Source organism: Peromyscus leucopus, chromosome 4, assembly GCF_004664715.2.
Source record: "Peromyscus leucopus breed LL Stock chromosome 4, UCI_PerLeu_2.1, whole genome shotgun sequence".
Taxonomy (NCBI): Eukaryota; Metazoa; Chordata; class Mammalia; order Rodentia; family Cricetidae; genus Peromyscus; species Peromyscus leucopus.
The window spans coordinates 55,882,094-55,900,274 of record NC_051066.1 but is presented as its reverse complement, the minus strand read 5'-3'; the positions used below and the strand labels follow the sequence as shown (position 1 = coordinate 55,900,274).

Below are 18,181 nucleotides of genomic sequence, written 5' to 3'. Positions count from 1 at the left end.
TATGGGAAGGAAATGAAGATCCAAATACTTTTGAGGCCCTGTGCCTACTGATTTATTTTTTTAATCCTCTTGACAGTATTACAAGCAGCCAACACCAAAGCCAGGGCTTCTAAACTTGCAAAGATGAGAAGACACCTTGAGAGTTTGAATAAGAAGCTTCTCTGGCTAACACTTCTGGAAAAAAGGGAAATGCTGGCTTATCTTTGGAGCTTGTCAGCAGGTCTAATTCCAAACGCAGGTCTCTGCCATGGATCAGGGCAGTGTGAGGACTGCAGCTGTCTAGGGCCGTGCTGTTACCCACTCATGTCCTAGCACTGAGTTAGGAATACAAATCCGCAAGCCTTTCCTACTCTGCTGAACTTGTACCTATTTTAAGAAGCCAGTCTAACTCATGTGCCAGAACTTCTGAAGATCCCTAGGTGATGAGGATAGGACTTGCCATTGACAAAGATGTCTGTCACTACATACTAGAATTATGGACTCACGAGGGAGCTTATTGGACAAGCAGACTTTGCTGTCCAAGCTGCACAGATCAATGTACATTTTACAAAGTTCCCCAGGGGATTCCTTCCTAAGTTCAAGTTGGAAACTGAAAGAACCTGACACCCTGTTCTCCTAGAGGATTTTTCCATGTGCAGTCAGTTCCTGGGGGGCCAGCTGTATCAGGCAGTTGCTGGAATGCTTTGGGCATCTCTTCACGCTCTCAGTCAAAATTCCTACTATTTGCTTCAAAGCAGATGTGGACAATGAGAGTTTTATGAGCTAATGAGCTATAGAGCCACTAATAAAATTCAAATGTGACCAATTCCTGTTACAGCTACATTAAAAGGACATTGGGCAATGGCTGTATTTTAAGCTACAGAATTTCTAATGATGAAATTCTAGGAACAATGAGAGGAGTAAACAAAGGTGTGTGAGGGCCTGGGATAGTAAACAAATCAGAATCAGAAATGCCACTGACTGGCATTATTTGGCCTCACACTGAATTTTTTTCCTCCAGATTTAATAAGAATTGACTGGATAAAGAATTCATCTAGGATGACCTGTCACTTAGATTTGCTTCAACCATGCACCTGCAGACTAGCAGGAGTTTAGATGTCTGTACTGAAGCCAGTAATATTCACTGGTTTGAGTAGTCTAAGAATTAACTTCAACTGAGCTTGTATCTGGTGGGTTAGGGTTAGGAGTTGATGTCAAAGACTCTTGTATATACCTTACAGGTCCCTAAACACTCCTGAGTTGTACCATTCTAACCCAAATATCCACGTGTACAAGTCTGGAAACCCAGAATTACAAACATTATTACAAGATAGAGAGGCTGGTTAAAGATCACAGAAACGAGGCTTTTAAATTTTCTAACCAATTCTGATCCACAGACCCAATATCCTGAACTGATAGTCACTAATCAGTCAATGAAGATTTTACACATAATCCTATGGTTGCCAGACCATCATTACTTGAAAGAGACATACCATCAAAGTTTTCTTTTACACATACAAAATGTTATTATATTCCTTAATTTGATGAATGCAGTATTCTGAATCAGAATATATCTATATGTGAAAGTCAATAGTGATTTCAATTTTGATAACTATTTCAGCTATACACTATCTTACACTTTAAACATTTCCTCACCAATATTTATATAATCCCAAGAATATTACTGCAACATTTTCTTGTATCCAGATAAGCATTTACCTATATTTGGAATTTGTATTGTTTGAAAACCTGACCCTTTACCTCTGCCTGTGTAACCATAACAATTATTTAAAATAGCAAACTACATTAATCCCATCTTCTTGGACCACAATCCTATTCAATGCAACTGACTAATATGAGTAAGACCTTTCAAGGGTGAGATTGTGCCACATTTATATAACATGCACAACAAAAGAGCATGTTTTTGTCTGTTTAAATGTTATAAAACATTACTAATAAAGTGGAAATAAATTTTCCAATCACCTTATCAACCTCACTTCATTTTTTTGTGTGTATTGTTGTTTACAAGAAAAATTATTACATATCTGCAAGCTATGTTATACAGTGAGGGAAAAAATCAGCATTTAAGTTGTAATATTAGAATTAAAGAGTTCTTTTAGGAAACTAGTATAAACATACAATATATAATATGCCCAATAATCCATCAAATAACCACCAGCTTGAGTCTTCATTCAGTTTCAACTTCCTTTCCCATTTCTCTTAAGTAAATGAATTAGAGGATACTCTCATTGGTCTGAGTTCACTATCTATGAATCACTATAGAAGGTTTGTGTGTTTTTTTTTTCATAGTTGTTTTGCATTCTGTGTGGTCATGGTTAAATTTTTTAGTTTGGGGTATAAACATTCCCATGTCATGTTGTCCTCAACCAGACTACTATTCTCATGCCAGTCGTAGTGAACAATTTATTGTGAAGGTAGTTAGTCCTTTGGACTAAGCATGGATGCAATGCAGACACCAAGAAATACAGAAGGACTTAGGGAACCAGCCTGGTTCTACTGCCCAGCAACTTCACAAGCGGAGGCCAGTCACAGTGTCTCCATGCAACTCTAGTTTCTATACTGTAAAATGAACGTCATTATGTATAGTTTCTTTGGTACTACTGTTAAAAAAATGAGTGTATGCAAGCATCTGAAGTTTTCAAATAAAAAGGTAGACAATTACTTATTTGAAAACAGAACAACAATCATTAGAAAAATAGCACTTATTAACCAGTATCAGTAAAATGTCTTTGTATCAGTCTGAAAAAATGAATTTGCCCCTCTTACAGGTTTCTCCAACAGTCTTGGAAGGCTGGACTGGATCATTTAGTCACACACTGACATCTAGTGGAGATCTATGGTGAGCTGTGGGCTACCTTACACCCTAAAACAGTGGTTCTCAACCTTCCTAATGCTACAACCCTTTACTACAGTTCCTCATGTTGTGGTAACCCCCAACCATAAAATTGTTTTTATTGCTACTTGGTAACTGTAATTTTGCTATTATGAATTGTAAATATCTGATATGCAGGATATCTGATGTGCAACCCAAAGGATTCACGGCCCATAGGTTGAGGACCACTGGCCTAAAAGAAGCAAAACCACCACAAACCTTTATTAAAAGCATCAAGAACCGATATTAAGAGATTGAGCTACGAGGTATCTTCTTTAAGTCTTGCTTTTAATGTTGGGCAGTACACAAGGCAGAATGAGCTAGGGGACGGTGGAGGTGTGTGTGGATGGCGAGGAGCTACTTGGTCCTGTGATGCTGCAGAGTTCCACCAAACAACTTTCTAACTTACAACTCTAAAGAACACAGAACTATACTGTTACTCTTTTCAAGAGTGGACAAGAGCAAGTAAATTTTCTTAAAAATACAAGTAAAGGGAAATGAAGAGAAGATAAGAAGCATTTCCCGGGTTTTCTAGCACATATCATGAGTTAACTATTCCATGGTTAGAATTTTATTAATTCCAGACAAGCATATGTTATGTGTAGGTTTTACATATTACTAAGCATTTACCTGAATCTATTTACTTACCACACTCTGAAATAAAATATGTAAGATGTTTATTCTATTTTCCCAAGCTTTGCAAAGAATGTAGCATTATCAATAAAAGCATGATATTTTCCCTAAGAAACAAAACTGAGGGCCCAGGAGGAAGTCAATATAACACCTTCATATTTTATTTAATATACACGTATTCAAATCAAGTAAAATTAATATTTAAAGATTGTTATAGCCACGTTTTTATCTGCTACAAACTGAATTTAAACCATGTCCCCTCCACTGCCTTAGTGAAGCTGGACTGAGTACAAATGGTCTGATCCACATCAGGCTACTTTCTTGTTCTCCATTGGCATCAACCACAGGATGGCTTCCTTGTTCCAATGGACAGGAGAACCTGAAGAAGAGGAATTCTGGAAGCTGGAATAAAGAATATATATACACATGGCTGTGTGCTTAGTGTCTGTCTGCTCATGACAGACTTTCCATCACATCACTTCTGGGGAAAGAGAAAAAAACCAAAACAAGAAAAAAAAAAAAAAAAAAAACCAGGAAAGTGAAAACCTCTTACTGTTGGTCTGGAACAGTACTAAATAAAATCCTCAAAAACTATGCATGGTACAGATTTCCTCCTGAGAAGAATGTGTATGAGACTGCTGCCACTACTACATCCAAAATAATTCCAATTCTTAAAATGTTTTCCCTCTTTCATTGCTTCTGTGAATCTGAATTTCTAGAAATGATTGTCAAGACCAGCCCTGGAGTGTAAAAATCCTAAGTGAACCTTAAGGCAGCCACATTACAAACTATCCTTAAATAAACATAATTGTTGGCATTCTTAAATGTAAAAGAAATAAAAAGGCAGGAAGAAATTAGGGGGAAGTAGACGTGTGAGTGAAGAGCTGTTTGGTACTGTGATGTTGGAGACTTCCCCTAAACATCATTTTAATTTACAATCCTAAAGGACACATTGCTATACTCAGTTGCTCTGAGTACATCATACCAAACTGGTATGTAGGAAGACAAACTCACATCAGTCTTCAGCAATAGTGAATTCTAATCTTCACAGCTGAGACAAAAACAAGCAAGTAAGCAAGTAAGCAAGCAAGCAAACAAAACAACGAAATACAGGACACAGCCAGAGACCAAGCAAAAGCATGTTCTACAGTGAAATGTCATGCTGCATAGAACTTAATGGTATTTTCTTACATTTGTTCTCCAAATAACTCACAATGCCTATTGTTTTGCCACTAAATAATTTTCTCCCTCACTACATTTTTGCAGTGTTGTTCATTGGCTTTAGCCCAATTATACAACTGAAAAAAAATATTCAGATTCCAAGAAGTAGAAAAAAGCCCAGTTACAGACAAGATAGCAAATAAAACCGGTGATGACACTGTTTGGTCTTGAAGTTCGGTTTACTAAAGATCCGGAAATCAGAACTTCAGTATCGACTATCATTAGAATGTTTTATTCACTAGATAGTATGATACATTACTTCCCCGGTTTACTGAGAATACACTTACGTTTTTAAGTTGTGATCCCCATGTTTGTTCTTTTTAAAGGAAACTGTCAAAGTATGACAGGCTGTAAACTTGGTAATGTTTTCATAAACATATCATAATTTTACTGGATGGTAGGTTTTGACAGCAATAGAGTCTTGGGCAGGACCCCAGTTTTGAAACTAAGGCTACTATCCCTACTTTGTAAAATAAGCAGATTCTGGTCATTTTCATAAGCTGTTAATTATGGTGGGGGGTAATATGTCCCACTAAGTTGGTCTTCTAGTTCCATTCTCTGAGGATAATGTATTATGGAATAGTTTTCCAGATGGGTTCAAAGCTGTAAATGCTAAAGACAATGCAGCTATTAGAAGCAGTCCATGGCATGTTCTATGGGATGAATCTACATGTGGTCAGAGTACCTGTATACAATGTATTTAATCTCAGAAAAAGAATTTGCAGTAACAGTACAGAATGGATAACTAAAATTTCACCAGAATCCACCACCCTTTGTGATCTGGGCTTCCCTGGACATCAAGAAAATACAGACAAGTCTGACTTGGAGAAGCAGAGGAAACTTTATTGATCTCTTTAACCTTCCAGCAATGAGAGCAAGCACGACAGTATTTTTAACCCAAGCTCAAGAGTACACCTTTTTCCAGAACTTAAACGGGTGGATGGTTATCCCAGTACAGTGCCTCCCTAAATCACACCTCCTGGTCCACCATCACCATCACAGGCAACACCCACACCTCAGTGCCAAAGGGAATGTGTCTGTACTCTCTTTCCAGGAGTCCCCACTGGAGCACTGTATCTTCCTGTGGGCTTTTGGAATCCCAGGATAACTTACAGCTAGTATTCCTGGATGAAAAACAGGGTTATGTTAATCCTACTTTGAAAATACATGGAAAAAAAATACATTAAGAAGGATGTAATAAGGTGTAAAAAATACAAAACAATTTCCAATTTTAGTTACCAAGATACAGGACTTGAGAAATGCTAATGGATTTGTGACATGCCCTTCTATAAACACAGACTTGAGAGACTCTATTAATTGCCCATAATGTTCTAAGGGATGAATCTACATGTGGCCAGAGTACCTGTATACAATGTATTTAATCTCAGAAATCTCAGCCCAGGCATACATGGGGAGTGCAGTTTAAGTGTTTGAGAAGAGGCACTGATGGGAATAAACTTATTTGAGGTGACCGCCCTGCACCTTTAAATCACTCCAGTAATATGTGAACATTTTGTTTACCATGAGCTTAACGAACGGTTAACTTTTAAGCCTGGGAGATTTTGTGTGCATATTAAATACAACCAAGTACTAGCTAGTCTTACTAGAACCAGCACTACGATGACAAAACCAGAGACACGTGCCAAACTGCCAGGTAGGACTTATCCACCGAGTAAGAACTTGCCTCCTCATGAAGCCTCATTTCATGAAGGTGCCTATATATAGTTAAATATGGGTACATGTAGTTTGTGTCTTTGGAAGCTAAGATTTCCAAATACTCAAATTCTGAGGGAAGAAAAGTACAAAGTAGCCCACTCATCACTGAATTATTTTGGACTAAACAGAAAGCTCAATTTTAGCACTGCCAAATGCTCTTAGGTACAGACAGCAATGTGCCACCTCGCCATCTGTCTTGAAGCACCAAGTCCACGTTTAAAATATGAATGTGCCTAGCAACGGATCTTAAACAATGTATGTGTTGGTGCTTAACCGAAACTTAAACATGGTCAGGTCACAGGGCTACATGTATCAACTTTTAACTACTACAAGGAAAGTACAAAGATGTCAGAGTATCCAAGAACTGCAGTGTTCTAAACAGAAGAAAGTCTTGAAGTAGAGTCCAACGATTCATGATGCATCACTATCATTATTTCTCTGAGCAAGTATTTACAATGGACAGATTCAAAGGTTGCAGTCGGCAAGAGTGACCCTTGATTTTCACTCCAAAACAAACATGTAGAGCGGCTGACATGGACACTGCTTCATCAAGAGTACAGTGACAGAAAGTGAGGTTTCTGCAGAATGTGGACTTGCATCTGTTTAACAACAGGCAACCACTAACATCATATGAGCGGGAACTGCAAGATGGAGCTTATATGGGAGAGAGCTATATGCTAGCAGTGTGAAGAATGGACTAGAGTCTGCATCTGAAGAAGAAAGCATTCCTTTAACAAGGTTCTGGTGGACAAGGGATAGCCAAACACTGGATTTAAACAATAAGGTTAGAAAGAAAAATAAACTGACCCAAAGTCCTTCAGAAATAAGGAAAATAAAGCAATTATCAAGTTGCCTCTATATGAACTATGTTAAAGAATATTACAATCAATTTAACTTCAGAAAATAGGCATAGCCTATTTAAGTTCAGGGGGAAAAAACATTTACATGAGCTGGTACACGAACAATTACAGCAAACAGTCCTTTTTTTCCCCTCCTTTGGTACTTTCTACAATCTAGCTTGGACCTAATCACAGGCTTAAACAAAACTGCACTTGTAAAAGTCATCGATGCAAAGCATCCCCCAGGTAGATAATGAAAACCATTTGAGTCTTTGCTTGATTCCTGAATGCCACCCGATGCAAGGAGCCCCCTCTGGCATCCCTACAACTCCTCACTTCCTTTCCAGGTACTTCCACTCTCCTGGGATTCTTTGTGATGTAGAGTTAACCACCCCAGCAGCACTCACTTGGCACAGAAGCTTGGGCCTTTCCATAGTGTGAATGCTGCATCTTCACAAACGCACATGCCTAGTCCACATCTGACTGCAACGCAGATTTGCACATCCACTGTCTAAACATCCACTGCAGTGTTTAGTCAGGTACTTCAAACCCAGACTGTCAAAAATAAAGCTCTTAGCCTTCCTCCTGACCCTGTTCCCTCCAGACTCCCTCACAAATATATCTTTCTGGTCTGTTCAAGTCCCATGTATTGGTCCTTTTTCCACATCACAAAGTCAAGTCTTATCAAATATTGTTAGCTCTATCTTCAATCCAGGCACAGGCATGTCTTATGAGTCATACTGTCACCCAGGTCAGGGCCACTTATATCACTTATCTGGACTACTGTACTGGTCTCCTGACTGATCCCCCTGTTCTCGAATTTCCATACAGGTGTCCTCTCCCTTATTCACATCCTCACTCTCTCATTTTTCTTTCCCCTAACAGTAATCAGAGACCTAACAAAACTTGCCATGACCTGTATCTTTGGGGTAAAAAGACCCTCAAAGAGCAGCTTCCTATTTATAATAGCCAAAGCCCATCCAAGACCCCCAAATCATTCCATTTACCTCATCTTGTCCTAGCTTCCTACCCTTAGTGCTTACCTACTCGTCTCACACACTTCTTCTTGAACTTTCTTTCCTACTATGGAGTCCTTTTGCCAGCCATTCCTTCTGGTATACTTACTCTTATCTGGCTTATCCTTCAAGTTCAGCTCTTTCAAACTCTTATTTTTCTGTCCATGTCTTTACTAGCTACCCTCAACTCAGCTGTTGGGTTTCTAAAGAAGTTTTATTGGGAAAATGAAGATAACATACAATCTAAACAACTAGGATATACAAGGATCTGAAAATTCCTATCTCCCTACCTTTGAAGACTTGGGACCATGATACAGGATACTACCTGCTTAAAAGTAAATACCGACTTCCCTTTTCCCTCCCAACACCCACTCTCTATTTCCTTCTCCTGCTTCGGTTTGCAATATACCTCTTACTATCTAATAAACACAACTTTTCTTTAGGACTCCCTGTGTTTTAAAGTATTTAAGGATAGGGATTTTTTTTTCTTTTTTGAGCTCTAGTCTCTGCTACTAAGCATCCAGGACAATATTAATTTGTCCAAGTACACACATAATATACTGATGGAGTAAAATGAATTGGATACATTATTTCTGAAAGCCTCATTAGTGGAGATGATAGATACAAGTAGAATGTAATATGCATTTTTTTTTTTTTTTTGGTTTTTCGAGACAGGGTTTCTCTGTGTAGCTTTGCGCCTTTCCTGGAGCTCACTTGGTAGCCCATGCTGGCCTCGAACTCACAGAGATCCGCCTGGCTCTGCCTCCCGAGTGCTGGGATTAAAGGCGTGCACCACCACCGCCCGGCTTGTAATATGCATTTTTAAATGTGCCATTTAAAAACTTATAGAAAACTCATATATATTATATATATAATAATCTTCATCACTGTTTGGAGATATAATTATAACCGACACTGTTTGGTCAGGACAAATTCAGAAGGTTAGTGTTCCACTAACAATGATGAAGGAAGCAGGTAAGGGGAACCAGAACTCTCTTTACTCCCCTTAGTCTTCATACTCCACAAAAAATTACTTTTCATCACTTCATAGATAGTAACATGAAGCTGGACATAATTCCTCCAAACTCAGATCACTAGGAACTGATAAACTTCCTTTGGGTTCTTGACTGCCAGGCTTCTGATGCCAGCACTGTTCAAGCACCAACTTCTCAGAGGGTTTTCTTCCATCTTTATCACACCGAGGTGGGCCCAGTTTGCTCAGCTGATTTAAATACTCTTAAGTGAGATAACTGAAATTAGAAAGTCACTTTCCAATTAGACTTATTAGAACAATTATTGAGCAACAGAGTAAAAGGCAGCTTTTTGATCTTTATGTTATTATATTTCCCCTTTTCATAGACCCTGTAAATAGGAAATCTCAGTAATTACTTTCAACACTGAAGGGCAGCTCTCTACTACATAGCAGCATACAGCATATTATATACTTCTACATAGTTCTTTTCCTCAAAGTATTTTTTTGTTAAAATAATACCCTCAAAGACCTCATTTCCCTTCTTTCCTAAAATACTGGGACACAGTCATGAATATCTTAACAAAGGGAATATACTCTGAGAAATACGAGGATAGCCCTTCATCATTGTAAAAACATTAGAGTATACTTCAACTAGGCTACATATAACCCAAGAAACACCATTTGTAAAATCCACTCATCAAAATGCTGGCACACGGGACACAAGTCTACATATGCTTCTTTGTGACATTTTTTCTTTTTATGAATAAAAGGGGGTTAAGAAAATACCAATGATAATGGAGAACTGTGTACAATTATAAGAAAGAATGATTTCTGGTATACTGATGAACTTTTAAAATTTTAAGATTAATTCATTCTTCATTCTAAGACACTGAAAAAAGTGTTATTACTTGGCACATTTTAACAGGAATAACCAAAGCAGCAATTACCATGTACAAAGCACTGCAATCACTGTATTGAGGATTTAAAGAAGACATGCTTTGTTATACAGACAAATGCCATGTGGTGTGGGGGACAGCCTTAAGCTGAAGATTTACCTCCATGATAAAATAATCATCCAGCTAGCAGCTATGTTAGATACCAGGTATTGAGACAGAGGAAGAGGATATATGATGTCTTCCCAGGGCTCACTAGCCAAACATACAGACGTGGTGTTAAACTGAACGAAGTAAAATGCCAGAATACAAGTCACAGACATTGAATATGAAGAGTTATTTTAAAGACTGTTTTTCCTCATTTTGTGTGTATGTACAACGTCTAAGAGAAGGTTTTCTCTTTCAACCCTGAATATGTGTTCGGGGCTGACTCGGGTGGTTATGTTTGCATGGCAAGTACTTGGATCTGCTGAGCCATTTTGCTAGACCAAGAGTGTTTTTAAAATGTCAGTTAGTATGAAGTTTATTGAACATTATATAGATTGAATATGTTTGCTAAACATTATACCAACGTTTTTATTGTTATATCAGCAGAGACATCTGCTCAACTTCTCATTCAGCAGAAAACGAATACATTTTTTAACAAAGACATGTTTTTCTTTTGCTAGGGAGAAAAATCTATCTGGACAGGAAAGTGATAATAAGGATGTGAAAATGTATTCATCTCTTTATGTTTCATACTCTCGAAATAAACCAATCAATTATCAAGCACTTAAACTCTGAAGAACAAACTCTTAATGTAAATCAGTTAATGAGTTATGCAGTATATGTATCTTCTAACCACTACCTGCCCACCAAAAAGAAAAAGATAAAAAGAAGTTCTTGACTTTTAGGGAGGGCACCTGGTTTGTTGCTGATAATGGAAAATAAATACATACTTGATTCTTTGTGATGCTTGTGTAGATGGCATCTCAGAGAAACAGACTGATAAACTAACAGGTAAATGAGAGCAGTGACAGAAATGTTCAAAGGAGTAGACCTGAAAGAAACTGAGGGGATTTGAGGGGGGAAATCTTTCAGTGAATTGCATGAGACAGACCTTCATGAATGAGGTAATCGCCATGTCTCCATGCCAAGCTATTTATGTTATTCTCCGTTCTATCTTAGGCCACATCTAGGACTAAGCTCTGGCGCTCTGCTGCCTAACCTACACTTAATGACAAAGACTAAAGGATGTCTGTACCTACCCTTGTGCCCAAATCTGGATCATATACTCTTTAAACTCCGCCCCTCCCCCCAACACATGAAGTTTAGCTTCTTAGTATTTATGGATGTTGACACTGAAAGTTCTTACTTAAAATTCACTCTGGTCTTCCAGTCCAAACACAAGCAGTTGCAAGCCCAGCAGGTGGCAAACTGGAAGACACTGGTTCCAGGGCATTCCCTACAGAGAGCTGCTTGTGAGTTCAACAGTCAGGAAGGAACGGAAAGGAAGCAGCAAGAGCAGAAGCACAAATGCATAAGCCTGTGGGGTGGTCCACTTTTGCCTCAGTTCTAGGTTAACAAGGTGGACGCTGTCTGACAGTGAGCAAGGCTTTAACACTCATAACCATTGGTAAAGCAGTTACAGAAACCACTTGGCAATGTAGTCTATAACCATGCTGAAAGCACTAACAGGCCACCGTGTGTAAATGTTCCATTATACACTGGAGACAAACACTCTTTAAAACACCGAAGATCTTCCTAAGGAAAAACTGAGCCTTTTTTTTTGGAGTGAGATTTGACTTAAATAATGTATATGTATTAAAATGTAATTATTTTCACTGGGGTATTGCTTGAAAGAACTAATGTGACTAGAAATAAACGAAGATGCTTGTACATTTACTTACTCTGAATAAGGAACATTAACTGAAATATAACCATAATGCAATTATTGTTTCTTAAAGCAGTTCGACAAAAAGCAATTGATGTTTCAGCTCATACTTAAATGATCCATCTAAATGCACCATATAAACTGTAACTAACAGAGTGTTAATGACATGCATTAACATGATAACTGAAGTTTCAGAACTGCAACTGCCACATACTAGTTGTTCTTCTGTTACTTGAACACCATCGAATACCAGTGGACTGACTCAAGTTCTTTACAAATCAGAGCAAAACTCAAAAAAGTTCTTCTGAGAAAAGGTAGCATGGGTCAAATTACAAATTTTTATCCCAGTTAGTTAAGATTTCCTAGTTCAAAAGAAAAGGTCGTATCCAGATAATTAAAATACCATACTGGATATGCTTATCAATACAAGCTTTTTGATGTGGTTATGTAAGATGGTTTTTAGTATTACTTGAATGAAAAAAACATTGTCAAGTTTTTAAACAAGGAAAACTATTTTAAGTGTTCCCGTGACAAATATTAACAAGCTACTTCATAGTCATTAGAAATAAGTCTGAGACTAAAATAGGTTAAGGATCTACTCAAACAATTCTTTATCGAATTTCAGAAGTTGTAATTAATTGATGAAGAATTCTTTTACAGGCAACAGTTATAGCAGGTATGCATATCGGACACAGCTTTGTGCATTGCCCAGCTCCTCAGAGGGTCTGATGGGATGGATACATGGTGGCTTGGTCACTCTCAGACATTTACAAGTTACAGTAGGAACAGCAATGCAACACCACAGCAATATGCAGAACGAAAGCTCTCTAGCACCAAGAGAAACTCATTACCCTCGGGTACAGAATGACCAAGTTCAGCAGTGGGATGAAGTCCTTTCTACAGCTTACCATGGCTAATTAAAATTGTCTTGACTTTCATACAAAGCCTCCACTCATCACATCGACTTGAACTGTGGATTTTTTAATTTGTTTAAAATAAAAATCAGAAGTTTCCCAAGATAAAGCTTAAATCTTCTAAACATTAACATGTTGTTCATTGTTCCTCTATAAAAGGGTACTGGTGTGTGTGTGTGTGTGTGTGTGTGTGTGTGTGTTGCTGAGGATGCCAAGGCAGCCTCTACCACTGAGCTAACATTCCCCAGCCCAAAGCAATACTTGCTCTGATCCTAATAATAAATTTCCATAAATTTTATGTTACTGTATTACCATATTTAGAACCGGAAAAGACACTCACCACAGATAATTTATTCCAGGCACAGGGGGAAAAATAGTACAGTTATATTGTTTACAATTCTCTTAAGAAAGCTTAATAATTACAAGCTAAATAGTATACTTAATAATTACAGTTAGAAGTAATTTAACCTCTAAATCCATACAATTTAGTATGTCTTCAATTGAGAGTGCCACATCTGCACACTAACACACCTTCTATCTTCAGGAAAAAGAGGGCCTTTGAGCCTCTGGCTACACTTGCTGGCCATGTATCACAGTAACAATAATGCACCATAAAAATTCAAGATCAGGATTAAAGGGAAAAGCACCATAGAAAAGAAATCACAGAATAGCAACAATTATCTGACAATATTGCCCAACTTTGAATAGACATCACCAATTTGGAAACAAAATATTATGTAAGACATGGATAGAGTCCTGAATAACCCAGGACTTCATTTTCAACTCAAATACTACATCATCTGTGTAGAATTCATGGTTTTTTTGTTTTCTTTTTTAAAGGCCAATGGTTTAAATCCAGCTTCACATTTAAGCCACTATATTCTCTCCTTAAAGGAAAAAACTCTACACACTTAGATTTTTAAATGTTTTCAATTTAATAATTCATTCATTTGTACTAGTCCTTAATAATCCATCTTCATATCCACATCTTTATTTCATCAACAATCATCTCAGACACACCTTCTGACAAGACTTTCAACATTACGACAAGAAACTATGCCTTCAGGAGCATGTTTATTGTGTTTGAGATGATACATCAGTGCTCTCTGAGCTACAAAGGGTAAAAGGAAATCCTCTCATTACAAACTGACAAAGGTAAAAGGTAAAACATTTTCACAACAGCATGAACCACATACTCAGAAGTAGATCTGGGCTTAATACAAATGACATAATTCCTAGTCATCTACGGCTACTTTTATAACTTCATACAGATAATGAATTAGGCTAAAATGCACTATAATATTTGGTAGACTTCAGGACCAGTATCCTTAGTACATCACAAAATACATTTTGATATCCCAAAGAAGCAAGACTTGCAAGTAGGCATTTTAAACGTAACTAATCTACAGCTACGAAGTTCTACTCTTTATAGCATTTACCTTTTGGGGGAGTCTCCCAGTCTCCAAAGGATAAAGGCAGAGAGTAGAATCAGTATAACATATACACAGAAGTCCGTATTGTAAAGGCTATAAAGATCCGCAGCACAGTGGGAAGAGGCCTTCTGCTCCTTCACACTGCATACAAATTATGAGAATTATGTTGCGTATCTCTTGGTCCACTGTCTGGCTATCCTGTCATGTTCTGCTCTGTTGGTCAAATACTGAGTGGCTATGCTTCCAACCAGAGGATCCGCTGGAAAAGTAAAAACGACATTAAGATATCATGTGTGCTTTACATGTACAGTTCTAACATGGCATTATATTGAAAGTTATATTTTGGCAGCATTTTAAATAAGGAATGTTTTAATTTTTTCCAAAGAAAATATATTTTTTTAAATAATATATTTTTAATATTAAAAAAGCCCCCTTCACTAAAAAAGTCAATGGTAAATTAATAAGGATTTCTTAAGAGATATATTTAACAAATATTTTTAACTTTGAGAATCATACTGACTACTGTATTCACATTATTTCTACTTGCGTCTCTGCCCAAACCACCCCCTCAAATTCAAGACCTCTTCCATTATCATTGTTATATATGTGTGCATCCTCCCCTCCTTTTAGGTCCACGTGCTTAGGGCAACCATTTAGGAATAGACAGCCTATCGGGATAGTCTTTAGAAAAGACAAAGTCTTCTTTCTAATTGTAACTCTTCATTTAGGGTACGGACACACACACACACACAGTGGCATGCCAACTGCTGATGTTACTGTGCAGGTCTTGCTTAGGAAACCTAAGATATTCTGTTGAGATATCAAGGATGCAGCATCCTGATCATGCTATTCTTGACATTTTATTCAACTATGAAAGTGCAGTAGATAGAAGCTGCATTTTTGTCTTGTTATGCATCTTAATGTAAGTTTTATATAAAGCTTCCATCTCATAATGCTATTCAGAATGAAATGTTCCCTGATGGTCATACAGTTATGTCTCTAACTGTAAACGTAAGTCACTAAAAAACTGACCTGCCATTTCATTTTAAATATAAATTTGAAGTAAAAGTTGAATCTGAGATAAAAATTCTCAGCAAAGTATGTACACATGGTACAGAAAGTGTTCCAAAAAAAGCCAACACAGAACAGTAAAAGCTTTCCCTTCTAGACTCCAAAGACTCAGGATCCTCTCCCTGGCCAATAACTGCTAACACCTTTATTTTTCAGATATTCTATATATGCCTTATATCTAGGACTTAACAATATTTGTTAAGTATGAATGTATCTTTTTAAGGTCCCTCTATCTTGACATACCAGATCTTAAAGACCGTCTCCCTGTAAGTTCAGAATTGTTTCATTTTTTAATAGCTATAGTCTCTTAGTGGACACACAGGTTATTTCTAATGGTCTGCTTAAACAAATGCACAATTAATTATCTCTTCTTCTCTTCCTCCTTGAACCCTCTCAAATCTAACAGCCAAGCATACACAATAGTAACATATGAAACTCTAATTCTAAACATGACTCTAACAAGTCTGTTACCCACGTTCAATTTCTTATGAGGAATTTCAGAAGTCATTAATTATACACTAATAACTTTTGAGTTTATACAGTAACAATCTAGACTGATTGATGAGCGGTAACTACAATATCCATTACCACTCTATTTAACACAATTAGCTTTAATACAAAAAGGGAGAAACCTTCAGTTACTGGGTGAGTACAGTAAAGCACATGGCAACATGGAAGGAGGGAAAAGGAATCAAGAAACGCTGCTTAACTCTCACAGAAATGATCTGTACAGCCCCACAGTTGAGAAAGTAGAGGTTCCATAGCTGATAGTACAAAAATAATCACAGAGGGGTATGACACTGTTATGGAATGTCACTTTAACTATGAAAAGATATGTTACATTTGTTAATGCTGTGGAATATTACTTTATGTGAAGGTGTGTTACATTTGTTTCTACTGCCTTTGTTATGGCTGCAAAGATGTCTTACATTTGTTCGTGCTGCATTTGTTTAATTAAATAAAGATGTGTGCTGTTTCATCTGCTTGCATAAGGTATCTGGATTGGTCTAATAAATAGCTGAACAGCCAATAGCTAGGCAGTAGAGGGATGGGTGGAGCTGGTGGGCAGAAAGAACAAGTAAGAGGAGAAATGGGGGCGGGGACAGACGGACGGACACAAGAGAGAAAGAAAGGACATGCCTAGGGTCAGCCAGCCAGACACAAGAAGCAGTGGAAGTAGGACAGAAAGAAAGAGGCGGGGGGGGGGGGGGGGGGGGGAGAAGGAAGAAGGAAAGAAGGAAAGAAGGAAGGAAGGAAGGAAGGAAGGAAGGAAGGAAGGAAGGAAGGAAGGAAGGAAGGAAGGAAGAAAGAAAGAAAGAAAGAAAGAAAGAAAGAAAGAAAGAAAGAAAGAAAGAAAGAAAGAAAGAAAGAAAGAAAGAAAGAAAGAAAGAAAGAAAGACAGACAGAAAGAAAGAAGAAAGAAAGAAAGAAGAAAGAAAGAAAGAAGGAAAGAAAGAAAGAAAGGCAATAAGCCCTGAGGCAAAACATAGATAAAGAGAAACATTAAAACAAGAGCTAAGGTAAGGCTAAGCATTCATAACTAATAATAAGTCTATGTCATGATTTGGAAGCTGGTTGGTGGCCTAAAAGAAAACCTGCTACATGACAATAATAAACATTAAGAAACTTTTGGCCCAATTTCTAATTGAAATAACACTGATTTCTCAGAATTACTTTTGGTTTTTTTGAGAGAGAGTCTCACCAGATAGCCCCAGCTAACTCAGAAGTCTTTATGAAGTAGTCAGCCTCAGACTCACTATTCTGCTGACTCAATCTCCATGCCTATCCCTCAAAAAAATATCTTATGCTGATCTTCCTAATAATAATACTTACTTCTTGATCAACATTAAATTAAGAAGCTTTATTTGTAGATTTATAAAGATTTGCTTACCAGGGTTGCAGTCTGTCAAAAGGGAACAAATAGAGAGCAAAACTTTTGAAATAGTCAAAGCAGGACTCCAGTTGTCTTTTAGAATATCCAGGCAGATGACTCCCTGACTGTTGATGTTGCAGTGATAGATTCTGGTGCGGAAGGTAACCTATACATGGTCACAGTAGAAACAGGAAGAAAAAGAGGCTGTGTCACCAATTCGTCTCAGCAGTAACACCTCAGATGATGCTGACAACAAATTATTAACATGTAATACTCATAGGTTCGGTATAACAAGTTAAATAGTTTTAACTGACTTAGTTAAAAATGTTGTTTGTTTTGACTTAGTATAGAAAGAACTGTATTTGGCTTAGGTTTTATTAAGGCTGTTTTGTTTTTTGTTGCTGCTGCTGTTTTGTTTTTGACATGAGGTCTCTAGATATGTAACTTTGGCTAGCCGGAACTTGCTTTGCAGACCAGGCTGGTTTCAAACTTACAGCAATCCTCCTGCCTCTGTAGTGCATGCCTATAACCCCAGTACTCAGGAAACAGAGCAGGAGGGATCAGGTATGTGGGGGGGAGGGGTCCGACATCTGCTAGACAATTTCCATTTCCACTAGTGGTGCTAAGAAAAACACAATTGTAAACATAATTCCTCACATACAAATACATTCTGTTAACTTTCTCCCCTTATTTTTTCTAGTTTGTTAAAACCAATTTCCAATATGAAAAACTAGGCATGTAGAAGTATCACTATTTATAAAAATAGAAATAAAGTTTACTAAATCTTTGTTATACAGAAAACAACCAAATAAAAATTCAGCAGTCAGTAATAAGCTGACATTAAATACATATCA

The 18,181-nt window shown here is 37.4% G+C and overlaps 1 protein-coding gene across 2 annotated transcripts in view; it reads right to left on the bottom strand.

Annotated features, from left to right (window-relative positions):
* Positions 1–13,861: 13,861 nt before the first annotated feature.
* The window catches only part of Ube2e3 (ubiquitin conjugating enzyme E2 E3), a 59,501-nt gene continuing 55,181 nt past the window's right edge, over positions 13,862–18,181 (bottom strand). For both annotated transcript variants that reach the window (XM_028884601.2, XM_028884602.2), the window contains exons 5-6: positions 17,346–17,493; positions 13,862–14,642 (exon numbers count right to left, since the gene is read on the bottom strand). In XM_028884601.2, coding sequence (XP_028740434.1) covers positions 14,545–14,642; positions 17,346–17,493 — 246 coding nt within the window. In that variant the 3' untranslated portion in view covers positions 13,862–14,544. The remainder of the gene's footprint in view (positions 14,643–17,345; positions 17,494–18,181) is intronic.